Source organism: Apus apus, chromosome 5 (assembly GCF_020740795.1).
Source record: "Apus apus isolate bApuApu2 chromosome 5, bApuApu2.pri.cur, whole genome shotgun sequence".
Lineage (NCBI taxonomy): Eukaryota > Metazoa > Chordata > Aves > Apodiformes > Apodidae > Apus > Apus apus.
The window spans coordinates 1,340,068-1,360,152 of NC_067286.1; the positions used below are offsets into that span (position 1 = coordinate 1,340,068).

General features: G+C 57.7%; 1 protein-coding gene across 4 annotated transcripts in view; it reads right to left on the bottom strand.

The window, feature by feature from the left end:
* The window catches only part of MYRF (myelin regulatory factor), a 57,316-nt gene extending 45,209 nt beyond the window's left edge, over positions 1–12,107 (bottom strand). For all 4 annotated transcript variants that reach the window (XM_051620779.1, XM_051620780.1, XM_051620777.1 and 1 more), the window contains exon 1: positions 11,929–12,107. In XM_051620779.1, the coding sequence (XP_051476739.1) occupies positions 11,929–11,974 (46 nt within the window). In that variant the 5' untranslated portion in view covers positions 11,975–12,107. The remainder of the gene's footprint in view (positions 1–11,928) is intronic.
* Between the last annotated feature and the right edge of the window lie 7,978 nt (positions 12,108–20,085).

Consider the following 20,085-nt stretch of genomic DNA (forward strand, 5'->3'; position numbering starts at 1 on the left):
CTGGAGAAGAGAAGGCTCCAGGGAGACCTGAGAGCACCTTCCAGTGCCTGAAGGGGCTCCAGGAAAGCTGGGGAGGGGCCTGGGACAAGGGCAGGGAGGGCTGGGAGCAGGGGGAAGGGATTAAAACTGGAAGAGGGAGATTTAGATGAGATCTTAGGAAGAAATTCCTCCCTGTGAGGGTGGGGAGACCCTGGCCCAGGATGCCCAGAGAAGCTGTGGCTGCCCCATCCCTGGCAGTGTTGAAGGGCAGGTTGGATGGGGCTTGGAGCAGCCTGGGCTGGTGGGAGGTGTCCCTGCCCATGCAGGGGGTTGGAACTGGATGATTCTTAAGGTCCCTTCCAACCCAAACCAGTCTGTGAATCTATAACCTCAGCAGAAACACATCAGCCAGCCTGGCCTTCCTCCAGACTCCTCATCTCCTCCCTCAACCCCTGTGGTACCAGCAGCACCTTCAGATCTGTCCACACACAGGTCACTGGGGCTCTGAGCTCTGCCTGGGCTCAGGGTCGTCCGACATGGCCAGCCTGGAAGCCCCAGCCCTGGATTTCTCCACTTAACACCAGACCTCACCCTGATTAGAAACTTCCACCACGTGGACCCAACAAGGAGAACCCAAGAGAGACCAAACACTGTGCCCCTGGCAGAGCAAAAACACAGAGACAGGAGAGAGCAGAGGGTGGCAGAGACCCTCAGGGACTGGCTCCTGGGCAAAAACCTCTCAGCATCTTGTACTGCTGTTCTCCACTGGCCAGGTTTGGAGGTGGGACACGTGTTGGTGGGATGGCAAAGAATCAGCTGGTGGCAGCAACCTGCCTGCAGAGTGACACAGGGCAAGACACAACAACCAGCTGGAAGTGACATGGACAGGCTGGGGTGCTGGAGGGGGTGTGGGGGGAAGAGACTAAATGCAAGGGTTTAGTTCTCAGGATTGAAGCACAGCCTGGGCACAACAGCCCTGCCAGGGTCTGGGGAGCCCTCCAGGCACACAGAGACCACGGAGCAGAAGATGGAGAAACGGTCCCACTGCTGGAAGGGGCCCACCTTTGTCTGCCTGGAAGAGGGCACGGGGATGCTGGAGGGACTTCAGGGAAGGTCAAAAGACCAGTTCTCAGAAGGAGCACGAGAAGCTTTGCAAACACCCCTGTCTGGTCTGTTTGCTCCCAGGAAGCTGAGAGGTGGAGTCCTGAGCTGAGGCTGGAGAAGGCAGCCTGGCAGGAGAGAGCTTCAGCTGGGTGAGGAGGACGTGGCAAGAGTGGGCAGAGCCAGCCCTGAGGAGGGAGGCTGCTCCTAGCCAGGAGCAACAGCTTTCCCAGAGAGACCCAACAGGAGGGGCAGGGACCATCTGCTCCCCCGTGCTGGAGAAGGACACCCCCAGCAGGCATGGCCCTCCTGGCTGGCTGCTGAACAGTCCTGGTCCCCATCTCGTGGAAACGACCAAGAATTACCCTCCAAGAAGTGCTCTGGGAGCAGTTCCACCTCTCAGATGCCTTGGAGGCCCCTCCTAGCTTGTCGAGCCCCCCCCCTGCTCTGCACCCCAAGGCAGGGGCAGCACCTCAGCAGACACAAGAAGCTCGGGGAGATAAATCCAACCTTCCCAGCACACAAAGCCCCAACCATGGCCCACTCACTGCTCAGCTGCCCTGCAGGTTCTCCACATCAACCAGTCGTGGGCAAAGGTCTCAGAGGTAACTCAGTTTTCAGGACTTTCAGCAGTTCAGAAACACCTTCGACAACACTTCCCTATTTCCTGATCCCCACCATAGTCCACCAACCCTCCCAGGAGAGTTCTACTATCCCAAAAGGAGTCCTCAGCTCATGCAGACCCTCAGGGCCAAAGCCAAGGGCAAAAACCGACCAGTTTCTCCCAGTACAACAGGAAATAATCCCTCCTGTAAAAGCCCTAAACCAGAGCTCTGGGGTTTTGGGTTATTTTGGGAGATTTCTTTTTTTTTTTAACAGCTGAAGCACAAACCCCACAGCCACACGTGATGAGAAGCAAGAAGAGAGACCTCCAGCAGTCTCCTTCAGGCAGTGCCTATCTCAACATGCACTCCCAAAACCTGCAGCCCCTTTTCCATTCCTTTCCAGTGCTGTGTCTTGCTGAGGAGGTCTTGCTCTGCAGCAGGGCTGGGGAGTGTTGGCTGGGGCTGGTGCCCCCTGCCCTGCCCGTCCCAGCTCACTGCCCCTTGACCTGATGTCCAGGCACAAAATTCAGAGAGCTGTGATGAAACCTTGTGGTGTAAATTCTGTAAAACCCCCTATCAGTGATCACCCCGGGATCTACTGCATCCACAGGTGCCTCCTTGGCTCTACCAGAGCCACAGCCCCTGTGTCTAAAAGCAGAGGAGTAAGAAAGGTCCCTCACCATGATGCTCCACAGGACCAGCCCATTGCACTGGGTTGGCTTTTGAGCAGCCCCTTTTCTCCCCCAGAGCCTGCCCCACCAGCACCTCCTCCAGCACCCAGACTTCTCATTCTGGGCTGTGAAGGCCACCCCCAGTCTGCAGGTCCCCACGCTGCTGTTCCTTGTGCCCTTCAGCCCCTCGACACCCAGGAGATGAGTCTTGAAACATCACTTCTCACCTCTTTCTCTTCACTCCCTGTCCCACTACACTGCCCGTGGAAAACTCACCACAACCCACCTCGTTCCACAGACTGATTGAAAACAGGCAGGAGGGAGGGGAGAGGGACAGAAATCCTCCTGCTCCTCCCCACCCAGACCTCCTCACTGACCTCAGGTTTTGAATTGGGTGGGACCTCATCAGGGAAAAAACCAGGGACCAAACTGAGCAGATCATTGATTACATTATCAGCAAGCAGCCAACTGTGAAATGGCTTGATGGCCCTTCCAGCACAGGGTTTCCAAGCTTTTCCTTTACTGAAGCAGGTGTTTCACTTCCAATAAAGTCCAAGAACCCTTTTTAGTGCTTTCTGGAATCAACGTCCATGCCCATTGCTTGTCACACCAGAAGAGATGAGCCAAGATGAAGGAAGGCTGATAAATCATTTGGTTTCCTGCTCCTCTCAATTTCTAAGCCACCTGTGATCAGCACGAGGGATTCCAGCTCATAAATGGCAGTTGCTGACACTTATTGAAGTCTTGTCAGACACCAACTAAGCGAATCTTCACATTTCAAACGAAGTTGGGTGTGTTCTTCACATCACCTCCACTTCCCAAGGCTGCAAGAGCAGCTCAGCATGGTCTGTGGTCCCTGCCCTCCCAGCAGACATGCAGCTTGAGGAACGAGGCCTCCAGCTCTTTGGGAAACCCCACCTGTGTCTTCCACAAGCCCTGTCCCAGCCCAGGCCCTCTGCACTACCTCCTCCCCCCCCATTACTGCCTCTCCTTGGGGAGGAACAGCAGCTGGGTTTGGGGCTCTGAGTGTCTCAGGATAAGAGCCTGCTGGAACCTTGGGGTGATGACAAAAGACTCTGCAGAGGAAAATAATACACTTGAAACCAAGCACAAGAGCAGCTGAGGGGGGGGGGAAGACAATTGGAGAGAGCAAAAGGGATTAAAGATGGAGGGGGGGGGGAAGAAAATGTAGGAGAAGCCCAGAGAGGAGAAGGAAACTTCAACCACTGCAGAGACTGATGCCAGTTCCCTCCGAGCAGGCTGGTCTGTCACAGCCACTGGGATGTGGAAGAGAAGCTGATGCTGGGCTGCACCAGAGGGAATGATTCCTGCCCCAGCCCTGCACGTGCCACAGGACGAGGATCACAGCCACAGGGCCCTCCCAGGACTGCTTGCCCAGCTTCATCCCAGCCTCTGCCCTCAAATCCTGGATCTCAGCCCACCCAAACTGTTTAAAACTCCAGCCTTGGCCTTTCCAACCAACCCTCCTCCCCCATCACCCCAAAACCCAGCAAAAGTCCCTTTGCTCTCATTCCACACCAAAACCAGCTTCTCCATTTGGCATCTCCAGGGCTGCCCACTCTCCCCAGCCTCCCAGGTCCTCTTTGTGCCATTTTGAGTAACTGCATCAAACCAGACAAAGTTCAGCAAGATAAGCCATGGACCCTGAGGGTCCCCTTGCACTTTCCCTCAGGAAGGAGGCCTTTCATCCAAAGGTGCCTTGAATGCTTTCCAGCCCTCCAGGGTGTGCTGGAAGATGCTGGGGAGCACGAGGCTCCTGGGTGGACCAGACCAACCACCTCCACCAAGGCAGGCAGAAGATGTCTTCTGTCCCTGCTGTGGGGAGCAGATGGTGCCTGTGGGAGAAGGAAGGTCTGGAGGACCAAGTGTGGCAGTCAGTAGGAAGAGGAGGGTATATCCCTGAAGCTGTGAGTGGGAATCATTGGACAGCCCAGTGTGGTGTCCAGTGCAACCCACCCTCCCCTTCCCGGGTCCTCCCTTCTCCCTGCACTGCAGCTTTATCTCCTCCCTTGGACTCTGCACCTTCCCTGCTGATCCAGACACAGCCTCATCCCTCTGCCCATCCCTAGTTCTGCCTTTTTGGAGAGCACCAAAGGAGACCAGGCTGGGGGTTCTCTCTGCCCCCCCAACCAGCACCTGGGCAGGGCACCCAGCCAGCACCAGCTCGGGCCCAAAAGCCACAAGCCTCTTCCTCTCTGTGGCTCCAGGGGCAGCTGCTCCCCTGCCCTCCAGCAAGGCACACGCTGGTTAATCATTCCTCAGACACCCCGAGCTTGCCAGGGCTCTTATCAGGGAGGGCAAAGTCCAAGCCCAACCAGCAACGGTGCTGGAAGGAGGGAAGGGGGTTACCCAGCAAGCTCTGCTGGAGCAACAGCACCCCTGGGCAGGGAGACCCCTGGGAGAGGTGGGGGAGATGCCAAGCTCTGGTCTAGGACCCTGCCTGGGCAGCACAGAGGAAGGGTTGACACCTGCTGGGGACCAGGGGCTTGTTGGCCACAGCTCCCTGCTCCAGGTCACTCAGGTCTTGGCCCAGCAGCAGGAATCCACAAAGCAGGAGAGGGCAAGGGCAGCAGGGTCCCAGGGTCTCTTCCCTCTTTGAAAGGCCTCTTCTGGATTTCCTTCTCACCACGTGGGCACGGGGTGAAAGCAGAAGGCTGGGGTTGGACTTGATGATCTTCAAAGGTCCCTTCCAACCCCTATTGATTCTACGAAAAAGGCCACCCCTGAACTGGGGCAGGAGATGGAAAGCCCATGGGAAGACCAGCTTCCCTCTGCAGGTGGGGCTGAGCTTCTCCAGGCAATGTCCAGCTCTCCTCTCCATGGGCTGACCATGCCCAGGAGCCATTTCATCCCATGCCAGTGGCAAGGCAGCTGGGATGACTCCAGCCCCAGAAGGCCAGCCTGAGGGAATCATAGGATCAATCACAGAAACATGGAAGCATCCTGGTTGGAAGGGACCTTGAAGACCATCAAGTCCAGCCCTAACCTAAATCCCCCTCCCATCACCTGATCTACCCGTTCAGTGCTTCAGCCATGTCACTAAGCACCACAACGTTTGCTCCAGCAGAAAAGGGTGAGGCAGCAGAGGGGGGAGAAATCCCAAAAAAGGCTCCTTCTTGCCCAGCATCTCCTTCCCCCAGCCCTGCAGGCAGCAGCCCTGGAGCAACCCCAGCCCAGGGAGCAGCTCAGGGCAGCCGGATCTGAGTCACCACCGTGCCCGTTCCCACCAGCCTGGTCACACCTCCAGCACCACTACTCTGTCCTGGTGGCCACCTCTCCCCTCCTGCCTCCTCCCAAACCCCCTCCTGGTCCGTGTGTCCAGGCGTGGCTCCCGGGACACCCACCTGGGGAAGATAAATTCACCAGAAGATGGGCAGAGTTCCTCCCTCCGTGCCCCAGGGAGCCTCTGGGGGAGGGTGCTCACCTGGCTCCTTCTGAATCACAACCCACCCCTTATCAGAGGGCTGGAGGGACCCACCCTCCTGCCAGCAGCTCTCTGGCCTCACTCCATCTGGACGGCTCCTGTCCAGGAAAAAAAAAACAAGGAGTTTTTGGGGGGAACTGGAGTGAGAGGACAGATCCCAGAGAAGGACCAGCAGGACAAGCCCACGCTGGAAGCAGCAGACTCTTCTGTGGTGGCCCTGCCCTGAGGAGCTGATGAGGACAAGCAGCTTGGCTGAAGACTCTGGGCACCTCCTGCTGCTGGTCCTGCTGGGATGGAGGTGACAGCTTCCCCCCCTCAAGCCCCTTTTCCCAGGAATGGCCCCTGGGCCTCAGCCAAGCCCTGCAGACTGCTGGGGATGAGCTCAGGGGGGACGTTGTCCTCCCTTCCCTCTCTCCTGAAGCCCTAGGATGGAGCTGGGATCCCCAGCAGCCTGAAGCCACCAGCTCCTGCTGGAGGCCACGTGCTGACCTAGAGGCAGACACCAAGCTGGGTGGGCTGGGGGAGCTCGGAATAAAGAGGATAGAGAGAGAGAGAGAGAGAGGAGGACCAGAAAACAGGCTGGAAAAGAGAGATGGAGAAGCGAGAGGGGAAAGCAGCCCTGGGTGGGGGGATCTGCTGTTACCTGCTCGGATCCAGCGCATCCTGAGCATGGTGAGAGCAGAGCTCAAGCTCCTGCCACATCCCTGCTCTCCCCCTCTCGCATCACGCTGCCCAGCTCAGCTTCTCCAGGTCCCAGGAGCTGCTGGTTTTTCTATTCCCACGGGGAAGAGTGGGAGGGCCAGGGAGGAGGCTGGGGAGGCTGCTGCTCCACGCCGGGATTTGGGGCTGCGAGGGGATTACCAGGAGGGATGGTCATGTGTTTGGGCTGTACCAGGTTCCCCAGGACCATCCTGGCACGGGCTCCCTCCGGCCAGCAAAGCACCCCACACAAAGCCTCTTACTTCCCCCCACCACACCAGCCAGGTCCTGGAGAGGCTGTCACCCTGCAGAGCCACCCCTGGCCCAGCCTGGAGCGGGGTCTGGGCAGGAAGCAAAGCTCACGTAGCGCTGCTCACCCGGAGCCCCTGCTCCTGCTCCTCCCAGCCTTGTCCTGCTGCTTGCCCTCTGTCACAGCAAACAGGGAAGTCCCAGCAGGAAAAAGTCTCCCTCAGAGCTCAGAGATGCATTTTTGGGGGGGATGCAGGCGCCAAGGACCAGGCTGGACAGGCAGAGAGCGAACAGTGAGCGTGAAGCCCAGCTCCCAGGAAAGTCCTTCTTCCATTTAACCCCAAGGAAGCAGATGCTCTGCTGGAGCTGCCTTGCTGTGTCAAGGTGCCTCAAAACGTACATGTGGCCAGCTGTCCTGGTTTGTGTCTGGCTTCTGCTTGCCACCAACACCACGATGGCCACCACAGCCTCTGCTGTGTCCTCCTGTTCCTTCTGCTCCCAGGGCTTTCAGCCTCCAGAAACCTCTGGTCTCTCTACACAGCCAGGGAAGACTCCAAAGCAGACCCTTGTTCCTCTGTGACTCTTTTTTGCAACCCTCCAACCTCCTGCCTGCCAGAAACAGAACCTGTCCCCATCGATCAGCGAGCTGCAGTTCAGAGAAAGGGTCACCAGCACTGCCAGCAGCCAGAGCCCTGGGATGCTTCCCTCCAGCTTGAGGTGCTGGCCAGCTCTGGAGATAAACCATCATTCCTCTTCCCTCAGGTTCAGGGCTTTTCTGCTGGACATCAAGGCACTGGAACAGGTTGCCCAGGGAGGTTGTGGAAGCTCTAACTCTGGAGGTGTTGAAGGGCAGGTAGAATGGGGCTTGTGCAGCCTGGGCTGGTGGGAGGTGTCCCTGCTCATGGCAGGGGGTTGGAACCTGATCATCTTCCAGGTCCCTCCCAACCTTCACCATTCCATGATTCTATGATCAGGGCAAGTTCTACCAGTGATGCCTTCTCCTCTCATCCACTCCCAAATCCTCCTGCAGACACAGAGACCCGACCCTGACGACACAGTGGGGTGGGCAAGATGCAAAGCTGGGGCTCCTGCCTTCAGCTCTGCCATCACCTTCTTTCTCTTTATCCAAGGAAAACGGGGCAACGACCCCAACTCCTTCTTGCAGGGCTGCCAGGAGGCATTTCCTACTCACCTACACAAGAAAAACCACCCAGCAAGTCACCACCACCTACACACACACACTCCTACGGGCAAGTCCATCCCCTACTGCAACCCCTGGTGCTCCTGTCCCAGCTGGGAGGCTCCTGTCACCCCGCATGGACACAGCCCCTCAACACACACTTCCCAGTGCTCCAGCCACTCCTGCTCCATGAAAAACTGCCAAAAGCTGCTTCGGTTTTGCAGGGTTCCCAGGTCCTCACTGAAATCTGGCCCTTCCAGCCTAACCCAACTACTCTTTCCCAACTACAGCTCGAGCCCAGACCCTCCAAAGCTTTAGCCCTGCCTGTTCCTCCTCCGTTTCTCTCCCAATTCCCGGCCAGCCCTGGGCCCAGCCACCCCCTCCCCAGTCCCCCAGGCCCTGCTCTGCACATCCTGCCCCACATACATTCTTGAACAAGCTCTTATCTCATAAATTAGCCGAGAGAGAGAGAGGGATCCTGAATAGCTGAGCTCTGGCGTAACTGTTTCCCTGACGCGAGCGGTGGGCAGGGAGGAAGGTAAGGTTTCTAGCAGGATGCCAGCCAAGGGTCAGACACTTCCAACTCCCTACTTTGCCTTTGATACAAAATACAAACGCTACGGGCAAACACTCCCAGCACTATGGGAAGACCAAACTGAGCTCCTTTCCCTCCATGCCAGAACGCCGAGCATCCCACGCTCCCTGGCCTCCAAGCTGTCCCAGCCGGCTGCCCAAGCTCTCCTGGGCAGGATGGTCCTGGGCACCACCAAGCACGTTCCCCAGCTGTGCTAACACCAACCAGGGCAGTGATGATCCTCCTAACCCAGGGCAGGCCCACCTTGAGGCCACGCAGAGGCCGTGTGATCGGCCAGACTCACACTCACAGCGTCTTCGTCCCAGCAGGGCACGAAGTGACGCCTGATCCATCTGCTGGGACCTGCCTACCCTCTTCCCGAGCCCCTTCCCAAGGATCAGAGCCAAGCCCTGGGCTTCTCACATCCTTCTGCTGCTTCTCCGTCCTCACGTGCCTCGGATCTCACCCCCAGAGAGCAGACAAGCACATTCCATGGAAAGACCCTCCTCCAGTGAATGCCGAGAGCCCCCTTTACAGAAACAAAGCTCCATCTCTTGCAGCTGAGACAGCCCCAGGTGGGCAGTTGGACCCCAGACCTTGGAGCCTGCCACAGCGTCCCTGGAGCCAGCCAAATGCCAGGCTTGGGAAGCAGCACAGCTCCCAGATCTCTCCCACACCCCCAGCCAGCACAGCCCCCCCTCCCCAAAAGGCTGCGAGAAGAGCCCAGTTAATCCTTGTCTGACACTCTGAAATACCAAGTGCTACAGGAGCACCAGGGGATTACTCCTCACTGGGGTGGGGTTGCTGGCAGCAAACGGGAGGGAAAGGGAATTCCCAAACTGCCTCCAAGAGTTTGCAGTGCACAGAAAGAAACCCCTTCGGGTTTGAATTCCCCACTTGGCGAGAAGATGACCTGGGAGAAGCAAAACTCTTTCAGGAGAAGGGAAAGCCACAGTCTGAGCATGTGTGTGTGTGTCCCCCAGGAGAGGGAATCCACAGACACCTTCTGCCGTGATGGGGCCGTGAGGAATCAGTTCTGCTAAGGGATTTCTTCCTGTAAATGCACAGACACAAACAGATCTATCGCTCCCCACTCCGTGACACATCCAGCAACCATTAATTCTCCAGGCCACCGAGATTCCAGGGTAAATCCGACTCCGTGCAGCCCAGCCAGCAATTTAAGGTGCTGACCTTCCCTTCCAAACAACAGAGGGGCAGTTTGGCCACGTCCTCCTCCAGAGCAGCACGGCTAAAACGTGCACGAAAGGACAGGACCTTGTTTCTTCACTGAACTGAGCAGCAATCCTGTGTGGTCAGACTTTCTCCCCCTTTCCCCTCTCACCCTCAGACACTGTGTTGGCACAGATGCTGTTTAATGACACCACCAAAGGGACCTCAGCTGCCCAAAGGAAATAAACAGCCACGCTGGGCTCCACAGGAAAAAAAAAAAAATACCATTAAGCTCAGAAAAGTTCTTAGAAGGAAGTTACACAAGTGAAAACCAAAACATGGCAGAAGCTAAGAAATATCCTTCAGCCTCAGTGTCTCCTCACACTTGGTTTTCACCCACAGGGATGAGATGGTTTGAATTCAAGAGAAAAAGAGAAAGGAGGAGGAGACAAAAAAGACCAAGATAAAAAGAGAAGAGAAAGAAGGAAGAAGAGAGAAAGACTCCCAGAATGGTTGGGGTTGGCAGGGACCTCTTGAGGGCTTTTGCAACCCTCTGCTCGAGCAGCATCACCCAGAAAGAACAAGACAGACAGACAAAGAAACATTCCAGCTCAGCATAAGATGCTTTAGGGGAGGGAAGGAAATTCCAGGGCTACAATAGAAGAGACAAGACACTTCAAGTCCAACACCTGCCAACAAGAGCAGGGTGCTGGGCACGGGCTGTGTGGGGTGCTGGGGAGGTGCTGGGTGCCCAGAGGACAGGAGGTGGGTGGGCAGGATTGAGGAGACTGGTCCAAGTGAAACCCTAGAAACAAAGCCAGGCCCCTGGGGGCTGAGGAGCACACAGGCTGGGAGAGCACGAGAAGAGGCTGCCCATCCTGACTAATCCTGGCACTCCTGGGAATCCAGAAGCGGGGCTGGAACAAACCAGGGGGGGTTTTGCCTTTGCAGAGGAGCTACGTTACTGAGACATCACACGAGTGCCAGAAGAAAGTGAGAAGCAAGCAGCTCGAGTCTCTGAGGGCTCCTGAGAGCATCTTCTGGTCGTGGGGCATCTTCACTTGCTCCCCCCCCTCCACCAGGTTTAAGTCCTTCCACCAGCCAAAGAAAGAGAAGGGGGGGAAAGTCCAACCACCCCAGGAGACACCAAGGGAGCAGCTCAGCATGCTGCCTGATCCCAAGAGAAGCACAACACAAGGACTCCAGAGGGAATCCAACCTCCAGGGCTGGCCCACACACACAACCTGCTCTGACCAGTGTCCACCCCAGCAGGACCTGGCTAAAGACGGGCTTGTTTTTTTCCCCCCTCCCCTTCAACTCTGGCATCTGCGGGGCAGGGGCTCACCCCAAGGGGCACAGCCCACCCAACTGAAACCTCCCCCCCTGGCAAAGAGCCCCCTGGAGACCGAGGGGCACAGGCCCAGGAGGAGAGAAACAAAGACTCCGAGGGGGCAGTGGAAGCAAGGACACAGCCAACAAGGAAGAGTGAAACGTGCCAACCAGGCTGGAGCGGGGAGAAGAAGCACCAGCCCAAGGTGAGGGACAACAAAAGGGCGTGGGGGTCCCACCACAGCTCAGCCCCACCAACCCCTCCGCTGCCAAGAGCAGCCACGTCCCACCCCTGCTCCACTGGGAGGGCCAGATGCTCTTTGCAACCACTTCTCCACCAGCGGGCTCAGCAAAAGCTGCCCTTGGTTGGCAGCAGCGGGGAGGAGGCTCAGCTCTGCAGGCACAGGGTGGCCAGAGGGGTCCTGGGGGTGGCTGGGCCGTGAGAACCTGATTCATGGAATCTGCTGCTGGACCCCACTGCTGTAGCATCTTCCAGACCCAAGAGGAGATGTTTCCCCAGGCAAGCCCACCACGGGGAGCCTGCTTCCAGCGTGCTGCACCCCCACGGCTCGGGGGACAGGCAGAGAAGCCCCCGGTGCTGAGATGATGGCCAGGAGCTCAGCCTCACGGAGACGTTTGTGACCCTATGCCGGGAGCCTGAGCTTGCTCTGAGGACCGGCCAGGGCCACGCCGAGCTCCTGGCTGGGCAGGTATCTGGCGTCCAGAGGACACAGCACAACCCGCAGCCCCACGGAACCTCCACGCCTGGGAGCCCGGGGACCATCAGCAGCCAGGTCCTCCCCGAGCTCGGGCACCTCCCAGCACCCCAAGCCTGGAGCAGGGGGTGGTTGGGGAGCCGGCTCACCCCCGGGAGGTGTCAAAGAGACAGGTAGGACTTCACGGGGGGTTGCCCCCCCCTCCCTTACCTTCAAAAAACCGCTGCAGAGCTTCCGTCTCGTCCACCACCTCCATCGCTGTGCCCCGCAGCGCCCGGGCGGGCTAAGCTCTGTCCTGGCAGGGGCTCATCCCTCCGGACCCGGCTCGGCTGGGACCGGGGAGGGGGTGGGAAAAGGATTCTCTGCTCCCACCCTGAGCACAGACACACACACACCCCCCACCCCCTCCCTCCCTCCCTCCCTCCCCCCCGCGCCTCAACCCCGCTGGGGTCCCGGAGCCGGCACCGGCACCGAGCGCGGCCGCTCGCTGCCCATCGGCCTCCGCCCGCCGCTGCCCCAAACTTGGGCTTCAGCCCCGAGCTCCTCCCTCCATCCCTCCCTGCCCGCCCTCCCGTGCCCTGGCCCCGCTCCTCCTCCTCCTTCCTCCTTCCTCCTCCTCCTCCTCCTCCAGCCCGTCCCGGTCCCGGGGCTGCCCCCGCAGGACTCGGATCCCCCGCTCCCACCTCCCCGCCCTTCCCAACCCCCTGCTCCCCCCAACCCCCTGCTCCCCCCAACCCCAACCCCCTGCTCCCCCAACCCCCTGCTCCCCCCAACCCCAACCCCCTGCTCTCCCCAACCCCAACCCCCTGCTCTCCCCAACCCCCTGCTCTCCCCAACCCCAACCTCCTGCTCTCCCCAACCCCAACCCCCCGCTCTCCCCAACCCCCTGCTCTCCCCAACCCCCTGCTCTCCCCAACCCCCTGTTCTCCCCAACCCCAACCCCCTGCTCTCCCCAACCCCAACCCCCTGCTCTTCCCAACCCCCTGCTCTCCCCAACCCCAACCCCCTGCTCTCCCCAACCCCAACCTCCTGCTCTCCCCAACCCCCTGTTCTCCCCAACCCCAACCCCCTGCTCTCCCCAACCCCCTGCTCTCCCCAACCCCAACCCCCTGTTCTCCCCAACCCCAACCTCCTGCTCTCCCCAACCCCCTGTTCTCCCCAACCCCAACCCCCTGCTCTCCCCAACCCCAACCCCCTGTTCTCCCCAACCCCAACCCCCTGCTCTCCCCAACCCCAACCCCCCTGCTCTCCCCAACCCCCTGTTCTCCCCAACCCCAACCCCCTGCTCTCCCCAACCCCCTGCTCTGCCCAACCCCAACCCCCTGCTCTCCCCAACCCGCCCGAAATCGCCCCAAAAACCTCTTCCCAACCCAGAGCTGGGAGAAGGGGGGAAAGACGGTCGTGTTTTCTTCCCCGAAGGGGCCGTAATCACCCCCTCCCCCAAATCACCCCAAATCACCCCAAAAACATCCCCCGGGAGAAGGGGAAGAGAGAGTTGTGCTTTCTTCCCCAAATCCATCGTAATCACCCCAAAAAACCTCCTTCCAGCAAGGGGACTGGCAGACAGGACAGGGACAGTTGTGTTTTCTTCCCCAGATGGGCCGTGATCACCCCCAAAATCACATAAATCGCCCCAAAAACATCCTTCCAGCACAGGGGCTGTGCCATGATCACCCCAAAATTTACTATAAATCACCCCAAAAACATCCTTCCAGCACAGAGCTGGGAGAAGGGGAAGGGACAGCTGTGGTTTCTTCCCCAGATGGGCCATAATCACCTCAAAAATCACCCCAAAAACCTCCTTCCAGCAGGGGGACTGGCAGACAGGACAGGGACACTTGTGTTTTCTTCCCCAGATGGGCTGTGATCACCCCCAAAATCACATAAATCGCCCCAAAAAAAACTCCCTCCAGCACGGGATCCAGCAGACAGGGAAGGGACAGTTGTGTTTTCTTGCCCTGATGGGCCATAATTACCCCCAAAATCATCCTAAATCACCCTAAAAACATCCTTCCAGCACAGGGGGTGGGAGAAAGGGAAGGGACAGTTCTGTTCTCTTCCCCAGAGGGGCCATGATCCCCCCAAATCACCACAAATCACCCCAAAAAACACCCTTCCAGCACATGGGCTGGTAGACAGGGAAGGGATAGTTGTGTTCTCTTCCCTAGATGGGCCATAATCACCCCAAAATCATCCCAAATCACCCCCAAAACATCCTTCCAGCACAGGGGCTGTGCCATGATCACCCCCAAAATCACTATAAATCACCCCAAAAACCTCCTTCCAGCAGGGGGACTGGTAGACAGGACAGGGACGCTTGTGTTTTCTTCCCCAGATGGGCTGTGATCACCCCCAAAATCACATAAATCACCCCAAAAAAACCTCCCTCCAGCACAGGATCTAGTGGAGAGGGGACAGTGGTGTTCTCTTCCCCAGAGGGGCCATAATCACCCCAAATCACCCCAAAAAACATCCTTCCAGCACATGGGCTGGTAGACAGGGAAAGGATGGTTATATTTTCTTCCCTAGATGGGCCATAATCACCTCAAAAATCACAATAAATCACCCCAAAACCATCCTTCCAGCACAGGGGCAGAGAGAAAGGGGGAGGGACAGTGGTGTTCTCTTCCCCAAAGGGACCATGATCCTCCCAAATCACCACAAATCACCCCAAAAACATCCTTCCAGCACAGAGCTGGGAGAAGGGGAAGGGACAGCTGTGTTTTCTTCCCCAGATGGGCCATAATCACCTCGAAAATCACTATAAATCACCCCAAAAACATCCCTCCAGCACATGGGCTGGTAGACAGGGAAGGGACGCTTGTGTCTTCTTCCCCAGAGGGGCCATAATCACCTCAAAAATCACCCCAAAAACCATCCTGCCAGCACAGGGGGCTGGGAGAAAGGGAAAGGACAGTTGTGTTTTCTTCCCCAGACGTGCCCACAACCCAAGAATAATTCCTCCAAACGAAAAAAAACCAAACCAAACAACCCAAGAAAAACTCAACCCACCGACCCAACCACACCGAAAACCCAAACAAAAAAAAAATCAGCAGATAAATAACAGTCCAGTATCTAAATGAAGTTACAGTGAGCTGAGCACAGTTAACCAAACGCAGAGCCCCTGCCAGCCCCAGACTGTGGGACCATTCTCTTCTGGGCAGATAAAGCACACAATGAGGTTTTGTCCATCCCCACAAACCAATTCAGAAGGGCAGATTCTCTTATATATATAAATATATTTTTCTCTCTCCCACAGCTGTGCAGTGACCAATTCTTCTCTGGGGAGGGGAGAGGGGAGGGGAAGGGTGGGGGGGGGGGTTGAGGTTTGGGGCTAGTAATAGGTCTATTATTTGGGGGCTGGAGAGAAAGAGCTCAACAGCCCTTTTTTTCTTCTCCCTCTCTCTTTTCCATTAAGACAATTGTTATTCTCTGGGGCCCCCACACCCCTTGTTCCTGGGCACACACACTCACCTCCCCCAGCTTCAGGCTGAGGCTGCCTGGGGAGGAACCACAACTCTTGTTTGGCCACGGAGCCTGAGGGCTGGTCCAGGCCTGAACTCAGCTGAGATGGGAGCTGGGGTTAGGTCAGACCCCAGAATTAGGTGCTCCTGCTAAAGGTTCACACCCTGGCCCTCCATCCCCTGTCCTGCCAGCAGCACCTTCCCTCTGCTCAGCAAGATCATGGAATCATGGGATGGGTTGGGTTGGAAGGGACCTCAAGGATCATCCAGTCCCACCCCTGCATGGGCAGGGACACCTCCCACCAGCCCAGGCTGCTCCAAGCCCCATCCAACCTGCCCTTCAACACTGCCAGGGATGGGGCAGCCACAGCTTCCCTGGGCAGCCTGGGCCAGGCTCTCCCCACCCTCACAGGGAAGAATTTCTTCCTAAGATCTCATCTCAGTCTCCCTCTTCCAGTGTAAAGCTATTCTTCCTCACCCCATCCCTCCCTGCCCTTGTCCCAAGCCCCTCCCCAGCTTTCCTGGAGCCCCTTCAGGCACTGGAAGGTGCTCTCAGGTCTCCCTGGAGCCTTCTCTTCTCCAGGCTGAACACCCCAGCTCTCCCAGCTTGTCAATCCTCCTGCATAAAGATGTTGGGAATGACCCTCCCAGCACCACGTTCCCTCTGCTCAGCAAGTCCCTCCTGCATTCACCAAGATGTGTTTTCAACACCAAACTCAGGGCAGCAGGTGCCCTTTTGCAGAACATCACTGGCTTGGGGTGCCGCTGCCACCAGGCAGCCCTCCCAGGGGGTTAAATCCAGTGGTGGGTCTCAGGTGCTCCCTATCATTTCCCTGGCCACTCTCCAGCCCCTCCACGTCCTTCTTGTCACGGGGGGGCCCAGAACTGACCCCAGGATCTGAGGGGCAGCCCCAGCAGTGCCCAGCACAGGGGGACAGTCACTCGTATGAACCCCAGGAGATCCTGGAGAGCTCTGAACCCAGAAGAGTTACAGGGTGTCCCTTTGATCTGCTCTAGTCCGTGTCCCCTGCCTCTCTCCCTCATTTCCTCAGGTCACACTCTCTGTAAACACCTTTCTCCCTCTCCCAGGTGGTTGGAGCAGGAGCCAGGAAGGGGGTGGGGGGACATTACTCACGGAAGGTGCGGCCGTTGTTCCCTCCAGCGCTGAATTTCAAAGTCCAGCTTCAACCACCACCACCAAACCCCAGCAGTTCCCCTCACCCCCTCCCTCCCCGCACCCCAACCCCCTGTTTGGGCTTCTCAGGGAGGTTTTTTAGTCTCTTTTTACCCTCCTTCTTCAGCCTCTCTTGGGTCACGGGCTGTACCAGCTGCTCCTGGTGGGACCGTGCCATCAAGATGCCAAACCAGCTGCTGCTGAGCTGTTGGAGATGCTGGAACACCTGGTACCTCCTGCTGGTGGTTTGTGTCTTCTATGCCCAGGGGGTGCAGGTACCCATTTTTGGGGCATGTTAAAGCCACATCACTTGTGAGTCTGATCTCAAGCCCACTCAGGTTACTGCAGCTCTTCCTGAGTTTCTCCACAGGAAAAATCCAAGGGCACTTGGGCCTTGGCCCTGTCCAAGGGGACCAGGAGTCTTCCTTCCTTGGATTTGTCTGGTATCCTTTGGGAAGAGGGCTTGCAAAACCCTCTGGGGGTTGAAAAGAGGGACATTTGGGACACACTTTCTGGATTAAGTAGCATGTGCTGCCACTGTCACCTGGATCAGGCTGAGGGGTGTCCTCCTGAGCTACCCAGAGTCCTTCGAACGTCTCAGCCAGGACGTGGTGGTGGCTCCATCCTGAATCCAGCAATTACTTTAGACAGGACGAACCCTCCCACTGGTTTCATCCTCCAAGGGGGTCTCCATGAATTAGAGGCGAGAAGCAGAACAACTGCAAGGACCTGCAGGGAGGGTGAGAAAGAGTCTGTTGGGGGAAGACGTGGTTTGGAGATGGTGGAGGCAGCCTCCTCTGGGCTCCAGGGGGTTTGTCTCAGGGACTGGGCTCAACTGGTACCTCCCACGGTTACTTGGCTGCACAGGAGGACAGAGAAACTTCTCTCCTTGACCCCACCTGACTTGCCTGGGGAAGAGCTGTTGCTCTTATCTGCTGTGACCAGGCTCTTTGAGCCCAGCAGGGATCACACCGAGATCAAAAACCTTCCCGTGAGGTCTATGACTTGGGTGAGTAATTCCATGGGAATGCAGCCACTGCTGGAAGCCAGCAAGCTGGTGAAGAAGCTGCTCCTCACACCGAGCTTGTGTGACTCTGTGCTCCCCCGTGGTCACCTCTCTACAGGCTCCCAGAACCCTTCTTCTATACCAGCCAAGGCCACCAGAGAGGTAGGTCCCCTTTCCTGTGGGTGGGGAAAGAAGGATCTCTACCAACTTTCCCCAACATCCCAGACCAAAAACCCTTCAGGTAAGGGGTAGTGCACATGGAGAGGAAGGATGTGAGGATGGAGAAAAGCTATTTGGAAACTTCATGGAGATGGGACACAGCACCTTGAGGCAGGCAGCCAAGAGCTGCATCATCTCCGATCTTGGACACAAGAGGTACATTTTTCACCATGAGGACAGTCCAACATTGGAAGAGTCTCCCCAGGGAAGTGGTAGATTCCCCCACACTGGACAGTTTGAAGCCTCAGCTGGACAAGGTGCTGAGCCCCCTCAGATCAACTAGAGCAGTACCTGGGAAGGTTGGACCAGATGATCCTGGAGGTCCCTCCCAACTCGGCATTCCATGATTCTATGATCAGTGTGGCTGAGAAGTGGATTACTTTGTGGTCTTAGCAGCAGGCAGGCAGGTGATTGGAGGGTCAGATGTTACCTGGATCCAGGTATCTGCTGGCAGGTGCCCCTGGCACATGGAAGAGCCAGGACCAGCCAGAGGACACGTGGCCCAGGGAGCTCGTGGCTGGCGAGAGGTGATGGAAAGTGTTTGAGGTGCTGGTGATTCCATCCCATTCTTACCTCCCCTGCTGGTCTCAGCCAGGAAGGCCATGGCCCTCATGGCTCCAATGGAGGAACATTTGAGACCTCTCTGCTGAGCTGGGGACATGAGGGACAAGAGTCTTAAGGCTGCTTCTTTCTCCTCACTGTGTTCCACCAGCCTTCCCCACCTTGAACTCGGAACCTTCCTCCTGTGCTGGTCACCAGGCTCTGCCTGAGGACACAGCAGGGAAGCCCAGAGCCTGGGAGAGGGGACATCAGTGCAGCACAAAGCAGGTGGCATTTCCTCGGGGGTCACTGGCCTCATTAGCTCCCACGGTCGTCAGGGATGGGGAAGGTTCATCCCGGGTTGCTCTGCCTGTCCCCTGGGAACAGCCCAGAGGTGGGAACAAACCCCCTCCCTGCACCACCTCGGGAGGGCACCCACTGCCAGGCAGAGGGGGTTTGTTTCCCCTCTGTTGGAAGATGCCCCCCAATCCCACCAGGGCTTCCCAGCTCAGGAGAACCCCCCTGCTCACACCGAGGTGACCCTGGGTGAAGGATGGGTGGCTGCAGTCAGCTCTCCTTGCTCCCAGCTCCTTCCTTCCTTGAACTTTGCTGCTGGAACTGGACTGAGCAAGCCACAGAAATCATCCCAGGGCTGGGACACCTTCCCTATGGAGGCAGGGGTTGGTCAGCCTGGAGGGGAGAAGGCTCCAGGGAGACCTAACTGGGGCCTTTCAATACTTAAAGGGGACTTAGGAGAGAGATGGGGACACACTTTTTAGCAGTGATAGGACAAGGGGTGGTGGTTTTGAGCTGGAAGAGGGGAGATTTAGGTCAGACATGAGGAAGAAATTCTTTGGGGTGAGGGTGGTGAGACCCTGGCCCAGGTTGCCCAGAGAAGCTGTGGCTGCCCCATCCCTGGCAGTGTTGAAGGGCAGGTTGGATGGGGCTTGGAGCAGCCTGGGCTGGTGGAACCTGCCTATGCCAGTTCCAGTCTTAAAGGTCCTTTCCAACCCAAACGAGACTGTGATGATCCTGTGAACACACTGGAGACCAGTTTGGCTCTGCTGGCAACCAGCTGCTGCCACACAGCACAGAAACATGGAAGCAACGGGCACAGAGGCCCCTGTGGGCTTGAGGCACTATCCCAGCTGAGGAGATGCCCTCAGCAAAGCCCCCACGGATCAGTACTCCCACCAGCAGTGTCACTGCAAGAGCACACACTCAGACAAGAGCGTGTCCCACACACAGGCACCTTGGTCTTCCAGGTGGAAACCAAGAATGGTGACCACAAGGGCCAACACAGGTTGGGCCAGCCCACCAAAGCTTGGACAGCCCAAGGAGATTGGTCCTCAAAGAGCCTCTCTCAGGGGTGGCCTGATCTGACTGAGCCTCCTCATGCCCTGGCTGCAAGCTGCCTTTGGCATCAGCCCACGGAGAGGGGAGGGCAGCAGCAGGTGGGATCTGCCCCTCTCCAACACCCTGTGCCCACCCAGGGGAGCTCCCACGGTGCTGGGGGTGGGAGCACGTCCCTGTGGGCTCCTTCCCTTATCTCCTCTTGGCAGAGAGACCTGCACCGAGCAACCTCTCCCTGGTTACTCATTAACTGCACCAGGTTCGTTCCCAAGATGGAGAGAGCACCAGGATGGAGCTGGAAAGGAATAACAATAGCAAAGGACAGCCCTGCATCAGGGGAGAGCTGCACAGCCAGAGCTCAGGAGCTCCAGCCCCGCAGGACTCAGAGGATCAGGGCAGAGGAGCATTTACACACACACCCCCCAGAGCAGACCGATCCGAACCTCTCAGGGCAGGTAGGAAAGGAGACTCTGCTGCACCCACCCAGCGGGACAGCCCCTCACTGCCCAGGGGTGCTGGGCACCCCTGTCCGGGCAGCAGCAGGGCAGCCAGCCCTGCCAGGGACACGGGCACAGCCCCCTCTGCTGCCACCCGGGCACAGCCCCCCACCC